This window comes from Malaclemys terrapin, chromosome 4 (genome assembly GCF_027887155.1).
Source record: "Malaclemys terrapin pileata isolate rMalTer1 chromosome 4, rMalTer1.hap1, whole genome shotgun sequence".
In the NCBI taxonomy this organism is placed as follows: Eukaryota; Metazoa; Chordata; order Testudines; family Emydidae; genus Malaclemys; species Malaclemys terrapin.
In genome coordinates, this window is record NC_071508.1 from 20,527,685 (window position 1) to 20,549,798 (window position 22,114).

Consider the following 22,114-nt stretch of genomic DNA (forward strand, 5'->3'; position numbering starts at 1 on the left):
GTGACTGTCCTGTCCAATTACCAACCCCCTTTCCCCTCCTCCTCCAAAAGAACATGATTGAAACAGTAGTTAACATAAACGTATTTTTTATTATCAACTACACATGGAACTGGGAGGTGAAACTTGGACGGGGGCTTGTGTCAGGCGGGAAGGAAAGAACTTTTCAAATTTTGGGGAATGAGAGCCTTCTGTTACTAGAGCTCTCTGCAGGGGTGGAGTGAGAGTTAGCACGGACTCTGCCGCCTCTCCTTCTTTGCACTTTGGGTGAGGTGGGTATGGGACTTGGTGGCGGGGGAGGGCGGTTAGAGATGGACTGCAGCGGGGCTCTGTCCTCCTGCCTCCGTTCCTGCAGAACATCCACAAGGCGCCGGAGCGTGTCTGTTTGCTCGCTCAGTAGTCCAAGCAGCGTTTGAGTCGCCTGCTGGTCTTCCTGCCGCCACCTCTCCTCCGGATCCATGTTTGCTTGGTGCATTCGGGTCAAGTTCTCCCGCCACTGGGTCTGCTGTGCTGCCTGGGCTTGGGAACAGGCCATAAGCTCAGAGAACATGTCCTCCCGTGTCCTCTTCTTCCTACGCCTAATCCGCGCTAGCCTCTGGGAGTGTGATGCCAGGCTAGGTTGTGAGACAGTCGCAGATGGGGCTGTGGAAATGGGAAAAAGGGAGTGAATTCCTCAGAAAGATAAATGTAGTTGTGAACAAAGAACATAGTCTTTCTCTGTGAACAAGACCATGCACAGCACCTATCACATGCGCACTCAGCACAAGGTCGAATTCTCGGCCTTCGCATTCAGTGCCTGGGGTCTTGCACAGCACATTTGAGAAGCAGGGCAGCACAATGGAATTTCTGTTGCAGGCAGACATGGTAAGCAGTAGACTTGTGGCAGTTTAAAACTTTTATATTACCACTGGCCTCATTTCACATTTAAAGCAATGTCAGTCCCTGCTGCCAGCAATCCGGCAAGCGGGAACTCTGCCCCTGTCCCACCCCCTCGCGGCTGTCCCCGGGAACGATCCCTTTCGGCTGCCCCTCTCCCGCCTCCACCGCGTGGCTGCAAACCAGTGGTTACAGTTCTGTAAAGGAATGGGCAAGCAGTCCCAACACTAACATTCCCCTACCTAATTCAAAGCAGGTCACCATGGGCGACATCACCCTGATGAGGATCTCTGAGAGCGAGAGAGAGAGAATGCTCCGGGAAAGCCTCCAAAGACCAGGGCCGTATGCCGCCCTGCTGTGCAGAGCAATGATTCCCGAGTACTTGATAGTCTCATGGCGCGGCAACATGTCGTACTTTGGAAGACCCAATAAGGCCGCTCTCCCCAGGAACCTCATGCAACGGCTTTCCAATTACCTCCAGGAGAGCTTCATCGAGATGTCCCAGGAGGATTACTGCTCTATCCCCGGACATATAGACCGCATTTTACTGTAGCTGCAGTAGCAGGGACTAAACAGTAGAGCGGCTTGGGCAGGACAATCACGGAAAACCGGACATTGCTAGATTTTTTTTCAAAACTTGCACTGCCCATGACTAAACCGTTAAGCGCCTAGGGCACAGTAATCATGAACAACCCATTCTTTTAATTGTTAATATTCCTGTTCTGTTAAAAATAAATGTTTAGATGTTTACAACACTTACTGGCTGATCCTTCCCCAGATTCTGTGTCTGGGGTAACGGCTGGGGACGCTTCGTAGGGGATCTCTGTAAGGGTGATGAAGAGATCCTGGCTGTCGGGGAAATCAGCGTTGTGAGCGCTGCCGACTGCCTCGCCCTCCTCATCTCCTTCCTCATCTTCCCCGTCCTCTAACATGTCCGAGGAACCGGCCGTGGACACTATCCCATCCTCAGAGTCCACTGTCACTGGTGGGGTAGTGGTGGCGGCCGCACCGAGGATGGAATGCAGTGCCTCGTAGAAACGGGATGTCTGGGGATGGGATCCGGTGCGTCCGTTTGCCTCTTTGGTCTTCTGGTAGCCTTGTCTCAGCTCCTTGATTTTCACGTGGCACTGCGTTGCATCCTGGCTGTATCCTCTCTCTGACATGTCTTTAGAGATCTTCTCTTAGATCTTTGCATTCCGTCTTTTGGATCGCAGCTCGGAAAGCACGGACTCATCGCCCCACACAGCGATGAGGTCCAAGACTTCCCGATTAGTCCATGCTGGGGCCCTCTTTCCATTCACAGACTGCACGGCCATCACTGCTGGAGAGCTCTGCATCGTTGCCAGTGCTGCTGTGATCGTCACGATGTCCAGACAGGAAATGAGATTCAAACTGGCCAGACAGGAAAAGGAATTCAAATTCAAATTTTCCCGGGGCTTTTCCTGTGTGGCTGGTCAGAGCATCCGAGCTCGTACTGCTGTCCAGAGCGTCAACAGAGTGGTGCACTGTGGGATAGCTCCCGGAGCTATTAGTGTCGATTTCCATCCACACCTAGCCTAATTGGACATGGCCATGTCGAATTTAGCGCTACTCCCCTCGTCGGGGAGGAGTACAGAAGTCGAATTAAAGAGACCTCTATGTCGAATTAAATAGCATCGCAGTGTGGACGGGTGCAGGGTTAATTCAATGTAACGGCGCTAACTTCGACATAAACGCCTAGTGTAGACCAGGCCTGAGAACTGCTGGGAAGGACACAGCAGCCCAGAATGTGTTTCAAGGCCCCCCGGGCAGACAGAGAGCACTCCGTGGTCACAGAGCCGCTCTATGCCAGCTCGGTGCTTGGGGAAAGGGGCTGGTAGCTGCTGCTCTGCCTGGAACTCCTGACAGCAGCTGGCAACTGCCCAAATGAGCAGGCAATTTGTGGACCTCTGCAAGCTCCCTAAGGGGTTTGTCCTTCGTGCTGGCTGGGAATGGTGAAAAAGTGGAGGGGCTGACACAGTGCCGGTCACTAAAGCCGGGGTGGCAGTCCTGCTTAGGAGGGCTTTTGGTTGCTGTTAGCTGGTGGTGACATGGGAATGGTGCCAATGATCCAATACCCGGTGGGGGGCGGCTCTGAGGAGTCCTGCTCTCTGGAGTTCGGCAGCTCGCTCAACCAGTGCAGTCGCCTCAGGAGAACGGAGTCAGCCAGAGGGCTCCTCTGGGCTGTAGGGAGGGCAATCCACCATGCAGGACTGGTGTGCATTGGGGCTGGGAAGCTGTGCCCGAGAACAGGAGAGGATGACATTTCATCTCCTCCGGGCCAGATCTCCTTGCCGATGGTTCGCTCTCAGATGCTACCCAGCTACTCTGGGACAGCACAGACAGCAGGGACACTCTGCAGTGACAACTGGATGGGCTTTTTTATTAGCGAGGACGTGCTAACCCCACTGGAGTGCTCACTTCAGAAGCTACTTCTCCGACTACAGCTGGGTTGATTGTACGCACCGCACACCCGATGTGTGTATGGAGCCGGTTTCCATGCCACATGCTAGCAACGAGGTACACAGCTCCCAGCAATGCGCTGTGCACACCTCTCTGACAATGCTCCTGTGTGCAGGCTGCTCGGTACATACCCACTGCAGCGTACACATGTGGTACCATGTAGACGGTATGTACCGAATATACTCCGGTGTCTATTGGATATACAGGCACACATATACAGAGTAGGCACCGGGTATATGTGGCAATCGTCATACACACTGACACACTCCAAGCACACGCAGCAGATTGAAACGGTGCCTGACCCTCACGGAGCGCAGGGCAGAAACTTCTTATAGGGACCATGAGGCAAGGGGAACCCTTTCAGCCATCTCTATGGTGATCTCAGGCCAATGAGCTGATTACTAGCCATCTGGGCATGTGTTTAAAGAACGCGGGCAGGGCATGGCATGGGTGCAGCCTCTGGGGAGTACTGGCATATGTCACTGCGGAGTCAGCTTGAGGTTCTGGTTCTGTCCCAGGACAAGGGCAGTTTCCACAGGGTACCTCTCCAGGCAGATTCAGGAGGAGGGGTGGGTTGAGGGTCACTGAGGCTGGGGGGGTCCACCATGGCTGTGTAATGGCTGAGGAGAGATCCCGTCAGCCCTCTTAAACAGCGAGGAGAAGGTTAACCCGTGTGCCCACGCCCCTGCCCCATTCTCCTTCTGCCTGGCCCAGGTTGCTCTGCCAGCCGGACCAGTGTCCCGCACAGTCCTGCAGGAACCCGGGTTTCCCATGTGACAGTGGGACGCTGGCAGCCTGCCAAGGCTGTCACTGCCATGACATTACTGTCCTGCCCGTGCTCTTGGACACGTTCCCTCCGCCCACCGCGGCACTTACATCGATCTCGCTCAGGATGACGTCGATGATGCTACCGATGACGATGAGGAAATCAAAGACGTTCCAGGGGTTGCTGAAATAGCCCTGAGATTGGAGAGAGTAATGAGGTGGGAATGACTGGGGGTCTGAACAGGGGGAAAGGAAAGGAAGAAGCTGAGGGTCAGACAGGGGAGTTATAAACTCCCTGTGGAGGAGACCTGCCGTTCCTGAGCGCAGCGCGCTTTCTCCCTTGCAAACCGCTGCCCTGCTCACCGCGCCAGAGGGATGGTCTCCGTTCGCCCACGCAGAACAATGCCAGCACGGCCAGGCTGCCCCCCATGCCCCGAGATGGAGAGAGCACTGCAGAGCTTGGATTTAGATTTCCTTCCATGTCTACTCTTATCCGCTGGCACCCAGCACCCACTGAGGTCTTGGGGTCAGACCTTCCCAGCTGATTGGTGCCGATGCTTATTCTGGGCGAGTCCTCGGCACGCCAGGGAATGAATGCTCCTAGCCCCCAACAGGCCCAGCAACAATGTGATTGTCCATCAAGGGAGCTCGAGTCAGGGCTGAGATGGTGGGGAAGACACAGCTCACGAGTACAGGGGAGGTGTGTGGCCAAGGAGCTGCACTGGGAAACATTCCCTGCAGTGCACCTGCCCCGGCCCACATCACTGTGTATGGGTCGCAAGCAGCGGCTCTTGCGGCATGCCCCACGCTGGCTGCCTGGGTCTACAGGCGTATAGGGAAGGCAGGAGGAGGCTGATTTTGTACTAGGTAAGTGCCCGATGGGCATGGATCTGTTTGAACCAAGTGGCAGCAAGACAACCTGTGATTATCCCTTACGCTCAGAGGGATGACCTGGAGGGGGCTTGGTTCCCAGAGGACCATCCACATTTGGGGTTCTCTACCCCCGAGGGCTGGCATTGGTGGGGTTCAGGGAAAAAGCGACCATTGGATGCCAAGGCAGCCCATGGAGCAGGGGCTCACGTGGCTGAATCGCTCGTGAGGTCGGGCAGGGGAGGGATTCCCCTCCGGGTACATCGACGGGGACCACGGAGGTGATGGCCATCTCTCAATGGGCATCGGGGACATGCCTGCAGGGTGGGGCGGGGGGCTCTGCCTCGCCTCTCACGTGGCTCAGTGGCTGTGGTGGGGGGAGGTTCAGGGGCTCTCCCAGGGCCTCTCACACGCAAGCTTGGTTTGATGGGGGGTCCGGAGAGCTCCCGGGAGGACCACTAGCCTCCCACCCCCATTGGAGAGACACCCAGGACAGTGAGAGCAGCGGAGTGGGGGTGGGGGTGTTGGGCGAACAGGTAGCTGGAGGAAGGGTTCCCCCTTGTGGCCTGGATTGGCCAGGCTCTTCCCCTCAGGAGCTGCCAGGTCAGCCTGCAGCCCTTGCCCAGGTGTCTTCAGTGGCACTGTCCACATGAGTGACTGGGCGTGAGCAGGTCTCTTCGGGGCCCCAGGCTCTGAGGCGATTGTGTTCCCGGGATGCCGCATAGGGAGAAAATGCCATGCCCACCGCTTAGGGTGAGCCCCTGCCCTCCTCCAGATTCACACCCCCTGGGCTCCCCTCTGGACTCGCACCCGCCAGTCAGGAATCAGGGTCTGCAGTGGAGCCAGTCTCCAGGCAACCCAACGAGCACAGCTGGCCTGCAGCAGGATGCCTATGGATACCGCGCTTGAGGGGTGGGGAGAGCCAGTGGACAGGCTCTTAAGCCCAGCAGCGGCAGTAGCAGCAGTCCAGTGGCTACTCAAAGCATTTGTCCATGACTGGGACAGCTCTGCCTTGTCTCAGCTCAGGTAACTCGGTTCTGACCCTGGGCTCTGACTCCTGCTCCAACCACTGGGCATGGCTGCCCACATCCTGGTCACGTTATGTACCCCCCCCCCTGCACCCCTCTCCAGACTCATGCCCCCAGACTTTCACCCCACACTCACCTTGGCTTTGAAGGCCATGAGCTTGAGGAACATCTCCAGGGTGAAGAGGATGGTGAAGGCCACATTCAAGTTGTCTGAGAGGTGGTTCATCTCAGCTGACTGGTTGTAGTGCTGGGGAGCCAGGAAGAGGCACAGGTTAGCCCACTGGGCTATGGGGAGCAGGTATGGGGCTGGCTGGGGTCTCAGATTCTGGGCCAGATGTGAGAGCCTGAGAGCAACATACAAACCTAGAGCTCTGGCGGGGTTGGAATGTGAGCAGAAGTTGTGATGCTTTCCCCCATTCCACACACAGCCCTGCCAATAGTCCTGCCCCCTAGCCCCCTCCCTGTTCCAGCCCTGGGTCCTGCCCCACAGCTCTGTAGATGTTCCTGACTCCTGATCCACAGCCCGGGCCGTCTCCGCACTCACACACAGTGTGCCACCGTCCCTCCCTCCTCACCTACAGCACCTGCGGCTTTTCCATAGGAGGGGCCTCCCTGGAGCAGTGATGCTGAATTGCCTGAAGTATCCCAAGCCAAGATCCAAACCCAGATATCCAGGGGCACCCGACCAGTGGCCCAGCCTGAGTCTCACTTTGATGGCTTGCTAGTCTGCTACCAAGAGCAGGGTGGTCTCGGACACCCCACCCCCAGGCCCCATGGACAGCGATCAAAGGTTGCCAGCCAACAGCGAGGTCGTTAGCTTTGCTCCCTCCTCACCTGCATGCCCAGGCAGATGGTGTTCAGCATGATCAGGAAGAACATGAGGTACTCGAAGTAGTAGGAGGTCACCACATACCAAATCTGGTACTGATAGGGGTTCTTGGGGATGTAGCGTCTCAGAGGGCGGGCTTTCAGCGCGTACTGGACACACTGGCGCTGGGGTGACAGGAGGAAAAAGGTCAAGCATTGACGCCCGTGGAGCAGAGGTGGCACCGTGGACAATTATGAAACACTCCCAGCTGTAAAACCTCCAGCTCCATTCCCTGCCCCTCTCCCCTGCAGAGCCAGGCCAGGCCCGATTTCTCAATGTGCAGGAAATCCTGTGATTTTGAACATTTTTTTCCCTGTTCTGAAAACATAAAAATTAGAAAGTTCCCATGAAACAAAAGTTGTGTTTGGAGTCGATCTAAATGTTTTGCTCTGAGAAAACGGGAATGTTTCCCGCCGCCTTCGACCTTCGTCAGCTTAAATCTGTGGTTTGTTTCGAATGAAAAATCAAACCAAAACCCCCCCAGACATTCCATTCAGAAAATGGCTGAATGGCTGACGCTAGCAAAACGCTTCATTGCGGGAGGGGGTTCCAAATGATATTTCATCAGAAGGGACACGTTTTCAACAGCATCAGCATTTTCCATAGGAGAATTGTGATGAAACATTTCTGCCCCTCTCTGACTCCACGCTGCCCTGGTGCACGGTTACCAGCAATCACTTGGGCGTTCTGCTCTCAGCCCCTTCTGGCCCAGGTATCCTGGATTAACTCCCTCTGTTCTTGCACATTGGGCATGAGACTCATAACAACCCCAGGTGCTCAGGATCTGGGATCCACCCATCCATCTGTGAAGCTGGACCACAAGTCCTTAGGGCCATTTGTGATCACAGAAAAACTTGACCCGGTAACCTTTTGATTGCAGCTGCCAGAATCCCTCAAAGTCCACCCCTTGTTCCACATCTCCTTCTTGAAACCTTTCACCGAGAATCCCTTCCCACCCCATGCTACTCCTCCCCCTCTGCCAATAACTGGGCTGGGCCAAGAGGAACGCATGGGCCAGCGGATTCGGGACTCCCGCCGAGTCCGGGGATGACTCCAATAGCTGAGTGATGGGGAGGGATGCGGCCCAGAAGAGCATTTGTGGGAATCCCTGGAAAAGTCCATGCCCGGGACCTCCTGCAGGCTCCCCAAGAAACCCAGCCCAAGGGCTCCAGGGAGGCAACCCTAAAAGAAGCGGGGTGCTGTCAGGTATCAGACCAGCTAGGACCAGCCGCTGGCCTAGTCCCTGACTAACTTCGCTGCAAAGCAATCAGTGAGCCTATCTGCACTACCTTGGAACTGACAGAGAGGTCACAGCCCCTGACAGTTCTAAGCCCGGCCCCCACCGCAGATCAGCGGCTTCTTACCGGGTACCTTGCCTGCAGCATCACTTGCCCTTGTTCCAGTCCCTGCTCCCTTCCAGCTTCAAATTTCTGGCTTCGATCCCCAGCTCTGCCCGTGGCTTACCACGCCTTCGGCTCTGGCATTTGGCTTCTGACCCTCGGCTCATTCCTGGACTTTGCCTTCCCTGGATCCAGTTCTAACCAGTTATTAGTCTGGGTGGGAAGCCAGAGCCCCTTGCACTCCCAGGCAGGAATGTGCCATATAGGGCCATATTCTAGCTTTCCTTGGGCAGTTGAGAGGGCACCGGGGGCAGCATGAATCCTGCATGACAGTCGTGGCGGGGACTAGCACCACTGGGAATGCCGGATGTCCCTCATGGGTGTGGCTGAGACCCAGCTGCGAGGCCAGTGTGCAACAGTGGGAGCATTTTCTGCACCTTCTTAAAGGGAGCAGCAGGTCCCACTCCCGAGGGGGCTCCCCAGCCCACCGCCACCCCTTGTTGGCAGGCCACCGCCAGTCACTGACCTGTAGGGTGACCAGATCTCAAGAGTAAAATATCAGGACACATGGGGGGGCACACCAGAGGCATGGGGTGGGGAGTGCACAACCTTAGGAAGTTGCAAGGGGGGTGCATGGCCCCGGCTCCGGCCCCCTCTGCAAGCCACGGGTCGGGGACACACGGCGCCGGTTCCAGCCCCCTCTGCAAGCCGCAAGTCGGGGACGCACGGCCTTGCTCTGGCCCCCGCCGCAAGAGGGGGTCACAGGGCTGGTGCAGTGGGTTGGGGCTCAGGAAGGGGGTTCAGGGTGCTGACTCCGGGAGAGAATTTGGGTGTGGAAGGGGGCTCAGGGTTGGGGCAGAGGTGTGGGCTCTGGGCGGCGCTTACATCAGGCAGCTCCCCAGAAGTGGCAACATCTCCCTCTGGCTTCTAGGCAGAGGGGCGGTTGGGTGGCTCTGTGCATTGCCACGCCCACAGGTGCCGCCACAGCATCTCCCATTGGCCGCAGTCCCCAGCCAATGGGAGCTGCGGAGCCGGTGCTCATGGCGGGGCAGTGCGCAGAGCCCCCCAGCCGTCCCTGCACCTAGGACCCAGAGGGAGATTTTACCACTAGCCATCTGGGTAGGGAGCCTACCAGCTCTGCACCAGCCGGAGGCCTGGCAGCCCTACAATATTGGGACAAATGGGGTGGGGAGCCCCCTTGGCAGTGGGACCTGCTGCTCCCTTTAAGAAGGTGCAGAAAACGCTCCCACCATTGCACACTGGCCTCGCAGCTGGGCCCGAGCCACACCGCATGAGGGACCTCTAGCATTCCCAGTGGTGCTAGTTCCCACCACGACTGTCATGCAGGATTCATGTCCATCATACATCGGTCAGGACACAGGACAGAGAGTTAAATATCGGGAAAGTCCCGATTTTATCGGAACGTCTGGTCACCCTCCTGACTTGGGGCAGGCCCCCACTGCAGCTCAAAGGGTCGATACTGTGCTGCTCCCACATAGCCAATACGCTAGTGTGGTGGGGCGGCTGCCCCACACAGGGAGGAAGGGTTAAAGCAGGCCAGAGGGAGCCTGCGCAGAACCCTCCCATTAGAGAGGCGAGCCAATCAGGAGGTGGCTTGTTGCAGTGGCCAATCAGGGCCAGCAGAAGCCATATATAAAGGGCTGCTCAACAGAGCAAAAGGCAGTCTCTCCCTGGTCTGCTAGGGAGAAGGGCTGGGTGCCTAGGAGCACCGTGGCTAGAGCAGTGCTGGGCAGGGTAGCAGAGCAGAAGGAGCTTCTGGCTGACCACTGCCAGACTGAGGCCCCGGAGGAAGGGCAGACAACATGTTAGGGCTGCCCCCGACTTGCCCTGAGGGAAGTGGCTCACACAGACTGCAGTTTGCCCCTGGAGCAAGGGACTAGACTGGTGACTGCAGCAGGCCACTGAGGCGAGTGGCTGGACTATAGACTGCCAGTCCCCCCGAAAGGGGTGGGAGACAGCGGAGAGAAGAGGACGCCGGGGAGCAACGCGGGTCACAGAGTTGTGGAGACAGCAAAGCGGGAGTAACGGCGAGCGAGACACCGCCGGAGGAGGCCGCCCTGTGGAAGGATTTGAGCTAATTCCAGAATGGCCAGCAGGAGGCGCCATGGTGGTGAGTCTCGCTCCGTCACAACTAGTTAGTGTAGGGTTACCATACTTCTAGGTTTCCCCGGACATGTCCGGCTTTTCGCTCTTTAAATAGCCGTCCGGGGGGGATTTTAATAATCTAAAAATGTCCAGGATTTCCCCCGGTCGGCTATTTAAAGAGCGAAAAGCGGCTGACAGGGTGGCCGAGCACCGCTCGCATTGGGGCCTCGGCAGTCAAAGCCCCTTCCCAGCTCCCCCGATCCCCTGCAGCCTTACCACGCCGCCCGGCAACGCTGGGGGCAGGGCTGTGCACCTGTGAGGGAACGCGGCGGTGGGGCTGGCAGCGGTGTCCAGAGCCCCTCCCCGCTTCACCCCTCCTCCACAGTCTCAGCACGCCGCTTGGGCGGGGCGGAGCCAGACATCTGCTCTAAGCCGAGCGGCACGGTAAGGGGGCCGGGGAGTTGGAGAAGGGGGGCAGTCAGGGGACAGGGAGCGGGGGGCGGGGGTTGGATGGGTCAGGGGTTCTGGGGGGGCTGTCAGGGGGCAGGGGTGTGGAGAGGGGTCGAGGCAGGCAGGGAGCAGAGGGGGTTGGATGGGTCGGGAGTTCTGGGGGTCCTGTCAGGGGGCGGGGAGCAGTTAGATAGGGCATGGGAGTCCCGGGGGTCTGTCTGGGGGCAGGGGTGTGACTATGGGGTGGGGATGTGGATAAGGGTCGGGGCAGTCAGGGGACAGGTAGGGTCCTATGGGGGCAGTTAGGGTGGGGGGTTCTCAGGAGGAGGCAGTCAGGGGACAAGGAGCGGGGGGGGTTGGGGGTACTGAGGGGAGTAGTCAGGGGGTGGGAAGTGGGTTGGAGTGGATGGGGGCAGGGCGGGTCTAGAGCGGGACTTACCACCACCCCCCCCCTGTCCTCTTTTTTGATTGTGGAAATATGGTAACCCTAAGTTAGTGGTCTGTGCAGCCTGGCTTATTGGAACCATCCTGGGCTCCCAGTGTGGTGGCCAAGCCTGGATGTGTCGGTGAAGGTGTCAGAGAGCAGACAGAGAGAGGCACAGAAGAACAGGGGTCTCATCTTTCAACTCTGCAGCTTGGACACACCCTCGTGCCTGGGCTCCCAGCCTCTCCTGCCTGGGGTCCCCTGCACCTTGGTCTTGCCTAGTTCACACCCAGCTAGCGCACCCCGGCTCTCGTCCAGCTGGCACTCATTCCGCATGCTTAGCCATGTCCAGACCCTAGCACCTAGCTCTGGTACAACTGGCTCCTCGCACCCAGAGCCTGGGCATCCCTGGAACCGGGAGTTACCCAGGTCATGGGGGCTGGGGTGGGAGAAGACTGGGGGGTTGGAGGGAGGTCTCGGCAGAGTGGGGGAGGTTCCATGGGGGGGATTCCACGGGGAGTACCTGGTTCTTGTCCAGCTCGCAGTTCTTGTATTCGCTCTCGCCCTGCTCCTGGAAGGTGACGAGGACAAAGCCGACGAAGAGGTTCATCATGAAGAAGGCGATGAGGATGATGTAGATGATGAAGAAGATGGCGATCTCCACCCGGTAGTTGTAGATGGGGCCCATGTCCTCGGTGTGGGTGTCAATGGCCTTGTACAGCAGCCTGGGGGGTAGCGAGTAGAGAGCATGCAGTTTACCAGGCTGCATGGGGGGGCGGCTCAGTCCAGCTGAACTAAGGCAGAGAGGTCAGGACATCCCAGACAGCTGCTTCCCCTTTGACTGCACTGGCACCTCTCTGCCCCTGATCGGGGGTGGGGGGGTCTGACCCCTCTCTCCATCTTCGGGAGAAGTCCCCTCACATGGCATTCCCCAGCCAGGCAGCAGTGCCAGTGGGGTGCTGGGATCTCCCCCCGTGCAGCCTGACCCAGTGCCCGGCCCCCATGCTGCGTGCTCCCCCCGACGGACTCACTGGGGCCAGCCCTCGAAGGTGGAGACGGTGAAGAGTGACATCATGGCTGAGATGACTTTGTCAAAGTGGAAGTCGTTGTGCGCATTTACAGACGAGGGGTGAGCGAGTGGGGGACTGGGCCCAGAAACTCTCCGGTCCCCTTGCCCATGACACACACGTGCCCGCCTGCTGAAGACTCCATGCTGCTCAGAGCACGTTACTGTCTCACCAAATCAACCTGGGGAACTCACAGCAGCAGGAAGCCAGAGGCCAGTGCTGGTCGCGACAAGCACCATGGCCGAGTATGCGAGTTCTGACAATAACAGGAATCGGCAGTCATGCAATCAGGGTGTGCTGAGGAATGATCACATGTGGATGCCAGGGCTACAACCCGTCTACAACCTGCCCAGCAGCCTCACCAAGATCCACCCTTGGTGCCTCTCCCCAGAGTACCTGGGATCAGGTGGCAGCCTGGATCTACAGGCTGGAGCAGCTTGGCAAATCCCATCACATGCCTGGCAAATCCTGCCGTCCGGGATGAGCTCTGCCCTTCCACAGCCAGGGAGACTCATGCCCCAGGGGAGCCCCCTATACACCCAGACACGTACTTCACCCACTAGCGTGTCTGAAAGGGGACCTGCAAAGGTGACATAACACCTGGGGATATGGGCGGCACGTGACTCCTCCATTTGGGGAGGCTGCGTGTGCCCAGATTATGGCCCCGCCCCTGCTCCAGCTCCTGCCCCACTCATCCCCGCCTGCGCCTCTTCAGCCCCTCCCCTGGGGTTCCCCTGCCTGTCCGCCAGCTTCCGGCCGCTCACCCCTCGTGCATGCGTGTGTCTCTTCACCCCCTCCTGCAAGGCTCCCCTGCAAGCAGACTGGGGACAGGAAGAGGACGAGTGGGAGCGGGAACTCAAGTGGAGTGCGGGCAGGACCACAGCCAGGGTGCCCACCCTTTTGGCAGCGGTGCGCTCCAAAGGCGGCAGGCCGTCTGTTTGGGGAGGCTTAGCCCCCTCTGGCTCTTATACCCACCACCCATGCCTGGGGGCTGCCATCTTCTGCTCCTGCTTTTGATGATGAGTGAAGAAGGCCTGAAAGAGCTTTCCCAGGTCGTTCCATAAAACACAAGACAGTCCCAGGCTTAGGGTTGCCAACTTTCTACTCACACAAAACTGAACAGCCCTGCCTGCCTCCCAGGCCCCGCTCCCTGCTCACTCCCTCTGTCACTCGCTCTCCCCACTCTCACTCACTCCCTCATTTCCACCAGGCTGGGGCAGGGGGTTGGGATGCGTGAGGGGGTGAGGGCTCCGGCTGGGAATGCGGGTTCTGGGGTGGGGCCAAAAATGAGGGGTTTGAGGTGTAGGAGGGGCTCCGGGCTGGGGGATGGAGCTGAGGGGTTCGTAGTATGGGAGGGGGTTCCGGGCTGAGGCAGGGGGCTGGGGGGTGAGAGGGGGTACGGGCTCTGGGCTGGGGTGTGTGTTCTGGAGTGTGGCCAGAAATGAGGGGTTCAGGGTGCGCGAGGGGGCTCCAGGCTGGGGCAGGGGGTTTGGAGGTGGAGGTGCAGACTCTGGGGTGGGGCTGGGGATGAGGGGTTTGGGGTGCAGGAGTGTGCTCTGAGCCAAAGGCGTGAGGGGGATCAGGGCTGGGGCAGGGGGTTGGGGCGTGGGAGGGGGTCAGGGGTGAAGGTTCTGGGCGGCGGTTACCTCAAGCAGCTCCCGGAAGCAGTGGCTTGTCCTCCCTCTGGCTCCTACGTGGAGGTGCGGCCAGGTGGCTCTGCGTGCTGCCCTGTCCGCAGGTACCCCCCCTGCAGCTCCCATTGGCTGTAGTTTCTGACCAATGGGAGCTGCAGAACTGGCACTTGGGGCGGGAACAGCGTACGGAGCCCCCTGGCTGCCCCTACACATAGGAGCCACAGGGGGGACATGCTCCTGCTTCCAGAAGCCGCGGCTGACTTATCCCTGCTGTGCCGCTGACCGGACTTTTAATGGCCTGGTCAGTGGTGCTGACCGGAGCCACCAGGGTCCCTTTTCGACCAGGTGTTCCGGTCAAAACCCGGACACCTGGCAACCCTGCTAGTGCCTTAACCATTGGCCTGGCCTTCCTCTGGCTTACGAGCCCAACTCCTCCTTGGTCCTGGCCATTCAACACTCCCCTCGGCTCCCTGCCCCCTAGAGCAAACTGCCCTGTGCTGCAGGCTTTGCTCTGCATAGAGACCCACGCCTGGGCTCCTCTGCTCAGCAGGGTCCCGGGAACAGGCTGTGAGCACAAGAGACAACAAACCAGGACTGGTTCCTCGCCTTCCCCACCAGTCCCCCCTCAGGCAATGACACCCCCGGTCCCTGCGCTCTGGCTGCGAGGTACATGCAGTGATGACAGGGGGCTCCTACCTGCATTCCTCTTCTGTCATCTTGGCCGGATCCGTACAGCTCCTAAACTTCCCCTAGGTTTAAGCAGAGAGCAGAAGAATCAGGGATTGTACTGTGAACCGCAGGGAGCCTGACTGATAGACCTGGGGAGCAAGGACAAGGGCAGCTGCTGGCAACTGCAGTACATCCTGACATGACCCCACGGCTTGGCCCCGACCCAGGGGGCAGCGTCTCCACGGCCCATTCCAGCCTGAAAGGGGCTGGTTAGTGCCAGCCGTGAGCGTCTGGGCCCTACCCCAGCTGGGCCTTTCCTTAGAGGTGCTTAGAGCCCAGCCAGATGTGCCAGCCCTCAACTCTCCCTGCGCAGTCAGCAGCACTGACAACCCCTAGGAGCCCTGCAAGGCCCGAAGGCCAGACCACTGCTGCAGCAACCCGTAGCACTTCTAGCCAAAGAGTCACGTCAACCTCATCCATTCGCACAACAGCGCAAGCGCAGACCGGCCTGCAGTGCCACGGGTGGTCAGGAGGAAACACCTGTGATCCTGCAACACGGTGGAGAGCTGGAACGGGCGGGGGAAACCGAGTCACAGGTGGGGAAGGGACTGGCCCAAGGCTACCTGGCTGGTCAGCACCAAAGCTGGCAAGAGACCCCCAAATTGGCTGACTCCCACTGGGCCATGGGGCTGCCTTGCGTGGGCACAGATTATGCATACACTGCCCTGTTCTGCCTGCAGCATGCTGGTACCCCCAAGGGGATGGCCGGGGATGGTCCTCGGCCTCCCTCTGAATTTCTGACATGGGGGAATCCCCTCTCTTAAAAGAAACGAAGAGGAGCCACTTCCTGGCGCTTCCCTGAGCTCAGCTCCACCCCAGCTCTCCCCAGGACAGGGTGGGTTGGGTGAGACCAGCACTGGGTTCTGGCCGGGAGGGGCTCTCACCTTGAAGAGCTGCACCCCGATGCAGGCCAACATGAACTGCAGCAGGGTGGTGACAATCACAATGTTGCCGATGGTCTTGATGGCCACGAACACGCACTGGACTACGTGCTAGAGAGAGAGAGAGGCCAATGCAGAGATGGGCCAGGCCTGCAGCACCACGACCTGCTGTGGGTATCGACCATGCCCCTGTGTAGGGGAAGGGGCCATCCCAGACACAGACGGGGGACACAGCACCACACCGGTGTGCAGGGGACACGGCCGTCCCAGACACGGATGGGGGACCCGGCACCACACTGGTGTGCAAGGGAAGCGGCTGTTCCAGATGCAGCCAGGGGACCTAATACAAAACCAATGGGTTACCTCCCAGCTGCCCACAGACACCTAACAAAACACCTGGGTAAGAGTGAAATCAGGTGGCCTGAGCCCTGGGACGTGCAGTCCTGGCATCCTGCTCAGATGGCCCATGATCTGGCAGGTCCTGGATTCCTGTGGCAGATCTGAGGGGGGCCGTGTCCACCCCCTATGGAGGGCCCTTGTCCCCACCTTGCTCTCACCTTCAGCCCCTTCGCTCTGTTAATGGCCCGCAGCGGCCGCAGGACTCTCAGCACCCTCAGGATTTTCACCACGGAGATGGCGCTGGACCTGAGGAGGGCGGGGGGAGACGGGGTGACTCAGCCAGCTTGGGGTCTGGCCAGACAAATCAGCTCCTCACACGCCGTCAGGAGCCAAACCGGCCTGCAGCGATGCATCGGGGGAGAGCCAACGCCTGTGCCCCTCCAACATGGGCAGGGGAGCTGTACCTGCCAGGGACAGGAGGGGGCAGACTGGGGGGACAGGCAGGCGAGGAGGGGGCATGCTGGAGGGGGCAGGTTGGGGGACATGCTTGGAGGGTAGGCCGGGGGGTGCAGAGCAGCAGGGGCGGAGAGGGCAGTCTGGAGGGAATGCTTGGGGGGGCAGGCTGGGAGGTGCGGAGTGGGAAGTGGCGTGCTGGGGGGGGCCGGCTGGCGGTGTGCTCCAGGGGGCAGGCTGGGGGGTGCGGAGCGGGAGGGGGCACGCTGGGGGGCAGTCTGGCAGTGTGCTGCAGGGACAGGCCGGGGGGTGCGGAGCGACAGGGACAGGAGGGGGCAGTCTGGGGGGCATGCTTGGGGGGCAGGCTGGGGGGTGCAGAGCAGGAGGGGGCACGCTGGGAGGGCCTGCTGGTGGTGTGCTGCAGGGACAGGCCGGGGGGTGCGGAGTGACAGGGACAGGAGGGGGCAGTCTGGGGGGCATGCTTGGGGGGCAGGCTGGGGGGTGCAGAGCGGGAGGGGGCGCGCTGGGAGGGCCTGCTGGTGGTGTGCTGCAGGGGGCAGGCTGGGGGGTGCAGAGCGGGAGGGGGCGTGCTGGGGGGCAGGCTGGCGGTGTGCTGCAGGGGGCAGGCCAGGTGGTGCGGAGCGGCAGGGCCAGAAGGACAGGCCGGGAGCATGCTCTGGCGGGGCCAGGCTGTCATGTGTTCTAGGAGGGGATTGCAATCCAGTTTGACAGAGCTCCCCAAAGGCAGCACTTCCAGGCGCTTCCCACCGTGGGAGCCAGCGAGCCTCAGCCCCACCCCACAGGAGTCTCTCCAGGGAGTTCATTCTCCACAGCCCATTCTTGGCCCAGCTGCCAATTGTGATGGTGCTTTTCTCACGCAGACACCTGTGGCCTAGGAACTGGGCTGACAGCCACTAAACAAATGCTTCCCTGGGCGCCCAACCGGCCACAGTAGAGCACGGCCCGCAGGGCCTTCTCTGACTGGTCCGTCTAGGGTGGGACTCAGGAGCAGAGCTGGTCAAAACTCGGCATTTCTGTTTCGGGGGAAATTTCGACACATCGTCATTTGGTTTTGGTCCCGATTGGAACAAAAAAAATATTTTCAAAATATCCCATGAAATGGAAGTTTTGAAAAATGTTGGTTCTGGAACACTTTGAAATTTTGTTTTATTTTATTTTATTTTATTTCTTTTTGTTTGTTTGTTTAATATTTTTATTTTTCTATTATTTAATGACATGTCTGTGGCATACACTACTACTACTGGTGTCGTAAAATGACAATCATTTAATGATTCTATTGATTTTATTTTAAATATTTAATAACGGGTGCTTCAGTCTAGCAGAGAAAGGCATAATATAGTCCCATGGCTGGAAGTTGAAACTAGACAAATTCAGACTGGAAAGAAGGTGTAAATTGTTTACAGTGAGGGTAATTAATCATAGGAGCAATTTACCCAGGGACGTGGTGGAGACTCCAGCACTGACAATTTTTAAATCAAGAGGGGATGTTTTTCTAAAGGCATTCTCTACGTTCTATGGTCTGTGTCACATAGTAGGTCAAACCAGGTGATCGTAGTGGTGCCTTCTAGCCTTGGAATGGATTAATCTGTGCATTTTAAAAACAGTTAAGGGCAGCTGCTACTTAGCACTGATTGAAACATCTTCTCTTCTAGGTCAAAACGTCTGCTGTTTGCATTGTAACTCCAGTGTCAAACTATTTCATTACAACACAAACAGGAGACATTTTGATCTAAAAGAAAAGCGAAGCTGTTTCAATCCATGCTAAGTGGCAGCTGCCCTTAAAGAGTTTTAAAATAAACTATATTAAAATAATATTTCTGCTAGGGCTGTCAAGCGATTAAAAAAATTAATATTGATTAATCTTGCTGTTAAACAATAATAGAATACCATTTCTTTAAATATTTTTGGGTGTTTTCTACATTTTCATATATATTGATTTCAATTACAACACAGAATACAAAGTGCACACTGCTCACTTTATATTTATTTTTGATTACAAATACTTGCACTGTAAAAAACAAATGAAATAGTATTTTTCAATTCACCCAATACAAGTACTGTAGTGCAATCTCTTTATCATGAAAGTTGAACTTCAAAATGTAGAATTATGTACAAAAAATAACTGCATTCAAAAATAAAACAATGTAAAACTTTAGAGCCTACAAGTCCACTCAGTCCTATTTCTTGTTCAGCCAATCACTCAGACAAACAAGTTTGTTTACATTTGCAGGAGCTAATGCTGCCCGCTTCTTATTTACAATCTCACCTGAAAGTGAGAACAGGTGTTCTCATGGCACTGTTGTAGCCGGCATCACTAGTTATTTACATGCCAGATGCGCTAAAGATTCGTATGTCCCTTCATGCTTCATCCACCATTCCAGAGGACATGCGTCCATGCTGATGATGGGTTCTGACTGATAACAATCCAAAGCAGAGCGGACCGCCGCATGTTCATTTTCATAATCTGAGTCAGATGCCACTAGCAGAAGGTTGATTTTCTTTTTTGGTGGTTCGGGTTCTGTAGTTTTTGCATCAGAATATTGCACTTTTAAGACTTCCAAAAGCATGTTCCACACCTTGTCCCTCTCAGATTTTGGAAGGCACTTCAGATTCTTAAACCTTGAGTTGAGTGCTGTAGCTATCTTTCGAAATCTCATATGGTACCTTCTTTGCGTTTTGTCAAATCTGCAGCAAAAGTGTTCTTAAAATGAACAACATGTGCATCTGAGACTGCTATAATATGATATATGGCAGAATGCGGGTAAAACAGAGCCAGAGACATACAGTTCTCCCCCAAGGAGTTCAGTCACAAATTTTATTAATGCATTATTTTTTTAACAAGTGTCATCAGCATGGAAGCCTGTCCTCTGGAATGGTGGCCGAAGCATGAAGGGGCATACGAATATTTAGCATAGCTGGCATGTAAATACTTTGTAATGCCAGCTACAAAAGTGCCATGTGAACGCCGGTTCTCACTTTCTGGTGACATTGTAAATAAGAAGCAGGCAGCAGTATCTCCCGTCAATGTAAACAAACTTTAGAGACTGGGAACGGTTGGGTCATTACACTAATTGAATTTTTTTCCCCATGTTAAGTTCTCCTCACACCTTCTATGGGTCATCTCAATTATCACTTCAAAGGGTTTTTTTCTTCTGCTGCTGATAGCTCATCTCAATCGATTGGCCTCTTACAGTTGGTATGCGTTCTTCCACCTTTTCACCTTCTCTGTATGTATAAATATCTTCTGTCTGTGTGTTCCATTCTATGCATCCGAAGAAGCTTATGCTGAAATAAATTTGTTAGTCTCTAAGGTGCCACAAGTACTCCTGTTCTTTTTGCAGATACAGACTAACACGGCTGCTACTTTGAAACCTTTTTTGTCTGAGTGATTGGCTGAACAAGAAGTAGGATTGAGTGGACTTGTAGGCTCTAAAGCAGGGGTTCTCAAACTGGGGTTTGGGACCTCTCAGGGGGTCACAAGGTTATTACATGGGGGGTTGAGAGCTGTCAACCTCTCCCAAACCCCGCTTTGCCTCCAGCATTTAGAATGGTGTTAAATATATAAAAAAGTGTTCTTAATTTATAATGGGGGCCGCACTCAGGAGCTTCCTATGCGAAAGGGGTCACCAGTAAAAAAGGTTTGAGAGCCACTGCTCTAAAGCAAGGGTGGCCAACCTGAGCCTGAGAAGGAGCCAGAATTTACCAATGTACATTGCCAAAGAGCCACAGTAATATGTCAGCAGCCCCCCATCAGCTCCCCGCCATCCCCTGCCCACCAGCAGCCCCGCCGATCAGCACCTCCCCCTCCCTCCCCACACCTCCCAATCAGCTGTTTTGTGGTGTGCAGGAGGCTCTGGGGTGGGGGAGGAATGAGGACACGGCAGGCTCAGGGAAGGAGTGGAGTGGGGGCAGGGCCTGTGGCAGAGCCAGGGGTTGAGCAGTGAGCACATCCCCCCCGGCACATTGGAAAGTTGGCGCCTGTAGCTCCAGCCCCAGAGTCGGTGCCTATACAAGGAGCCGCATGTTAACTTCTGAAGAGCTGCATGTGGCTCCGGAGCCACAGGCTGGCCACCCCTGCTCTAAAGTTTTGCATTGTTTTGTTTTTGAATGCAATTATGGAACCAAAAAAATCTACATTTGTAAGTTGCATTTTCACAATAAAGAGATTGCACTCCAGTACTTGTATGAGGTGAACTGAAAAATACTATTTCTTTTATTTATCATTTTTACAGTGCAAATATCTGTAATCAAAAATAATATAAAGTGAGCACTGTACACTTTGTATTCTGTGTTGTCATTGAAATCAATATATTTGAAAATGTAGAAAAACATCCACAAATATTTAACAAATTTCAAGTGGCATTCTATCGATTAACAGTGCGATTAAAACTGCGACTAATCGTGATTTTTTATTTAATCGCATGAGTTAACTGCGATTAATTGACAGCCCTAATTTCTATTATATAATGACATGTCACAGTAATAGGGCATATTATGGGTGTACATTAATGGCAGTTGGTAGTTCGTATTGATGGAAACCTAGTGCAGTGTTACTCCTGCCATGGTATGAAATAATGTAAACATGAAAAAAGAAAGGACATCAAATTCTAAACAACATTTTGAACATTTCCAAACGTGTTTTTTTTTTTGGCAGGAATTTTTGTCAGAATCAACACAATTTCATGACAAATTTCAGTTTTGGAGAAACTAACGAAAAACGTTTGAGGCAAATGTTCTGACTCGCTGTACGGAGGAGGCCGCCCTAGTGGTGACAGTAAGTGGCACAGGCTGGCCAGCGAACCCCCAGTGCTGTCTGTGTGCAGCAGCAGCCTCAATCAAAGATTCCCCATTCACTGCAGCCACTGCTGACGCCTGCCTCTGCTCTGCCCCGATCAGCGGCTCCCCTCACCGTTGGCATCACCCCATTATGCACTGGCTCCAGAAAGATGGGGTGTGACTCACCTTCAGGACTATTTCAACTGTGAACACGGAGGTGAAGCCGATGTCAAAATATCCCAGAACCTGAAGATAAAAATCAGGGAGAGGTTTTGGTAACTCGGGAGACCAGATGTTATTTGAACGGCCTACAACCAGGAGCTTTGGCAGACAGACGGCACACTGCCCCGCTGAATGGAAACTGCACACCTGGTGCTAATAATAAATACCACAATAATACATACATGCTTTGCACTGTGACTGCTTCTTTCGCGCCAGCATCTTTACGACACTAATGAATTAAGCCTCCCAGTCCCCACAGCAGTCAGAAAAGGATTATCCTTAGCAGAGCACAGCAGTCCAAGGGTTAGAGCCCAGGAGCCAGGATTCCTAGCTACTGTTCCCATCTTTGGGAGGGGAGAGTGTTCATAGAATCATAGAAGATTAGGGTTGGAAGGGACCTCAGGAGGTCATCAAATCCAACCCCCTGCTCAGAGCAGGAACAACCCCAACTAAATCATCCCAGACAGGGCTTTGTCAAGACGGAACTTAAAAACCACTAAGGATGGAGATTCCACCACCTCCCTAGGTAACCCATTCCAGTGCTTCACCACCCTCCTAGTGAAATCGTTTTTCCTAATATCCAACCTAGACCTCCCTCACTGCAACTTGAGACCATTACTCCTTGTTCTGTCATCTGCCATCACTGAGAACAGCCGAGCTTCATCCTCTTTGGAACCCCTGTTTAGGTAGTTGAAGGCTGCTATCAAATCCCCTCTCACTCTTTTCTTCTGCAGACTAAATAATCCCAGTTCCCTCAGCCTCTCCTTGTAAGTCATGTGCCCCAACC

At 55.7% G+C, this 22,114-nt stretch overlaps 1 protein-coding gene across 1 annotated transcript; it reads right to left on the reverse strand.

The window, feature by feature from the left end:
• Nucleotides 1–167: 167 nt before the first annotated feature.
• On the reverse strand, nucleotides 168–17,132 carry LOC128835694 (voltage-dependent L-type calcium channel subunit alpha-1S-like). Its single transcript, XM_054025280.1, has 9 exons — nucleotides 17,077–17,132; nucleotides 16,074–16,161; nucleotides 15,520–15,627; nucleotides 14,603–14,655; nucleotides 11,729–11,930; nucleotides 6,852–7,010; nucleotides 6,154–6,264; nucleotides 4,231–4,314; nucleotides 168–639 (listed from the first exon to the last, which is right to left on the reverse strand). The coding sequence occupies exons 1-9, from the start codon at nucleotides 17,130–17,132 to the stop codon at nucleotides 586–588; spliced, it is 915 nt and encodes a 304-aa protein (XP_053881255.1). The 3' UTR covers nucleotides 168–585.
• Nucleotides 17,133–22,114: the final 4,982 nt, after the last annotated feature.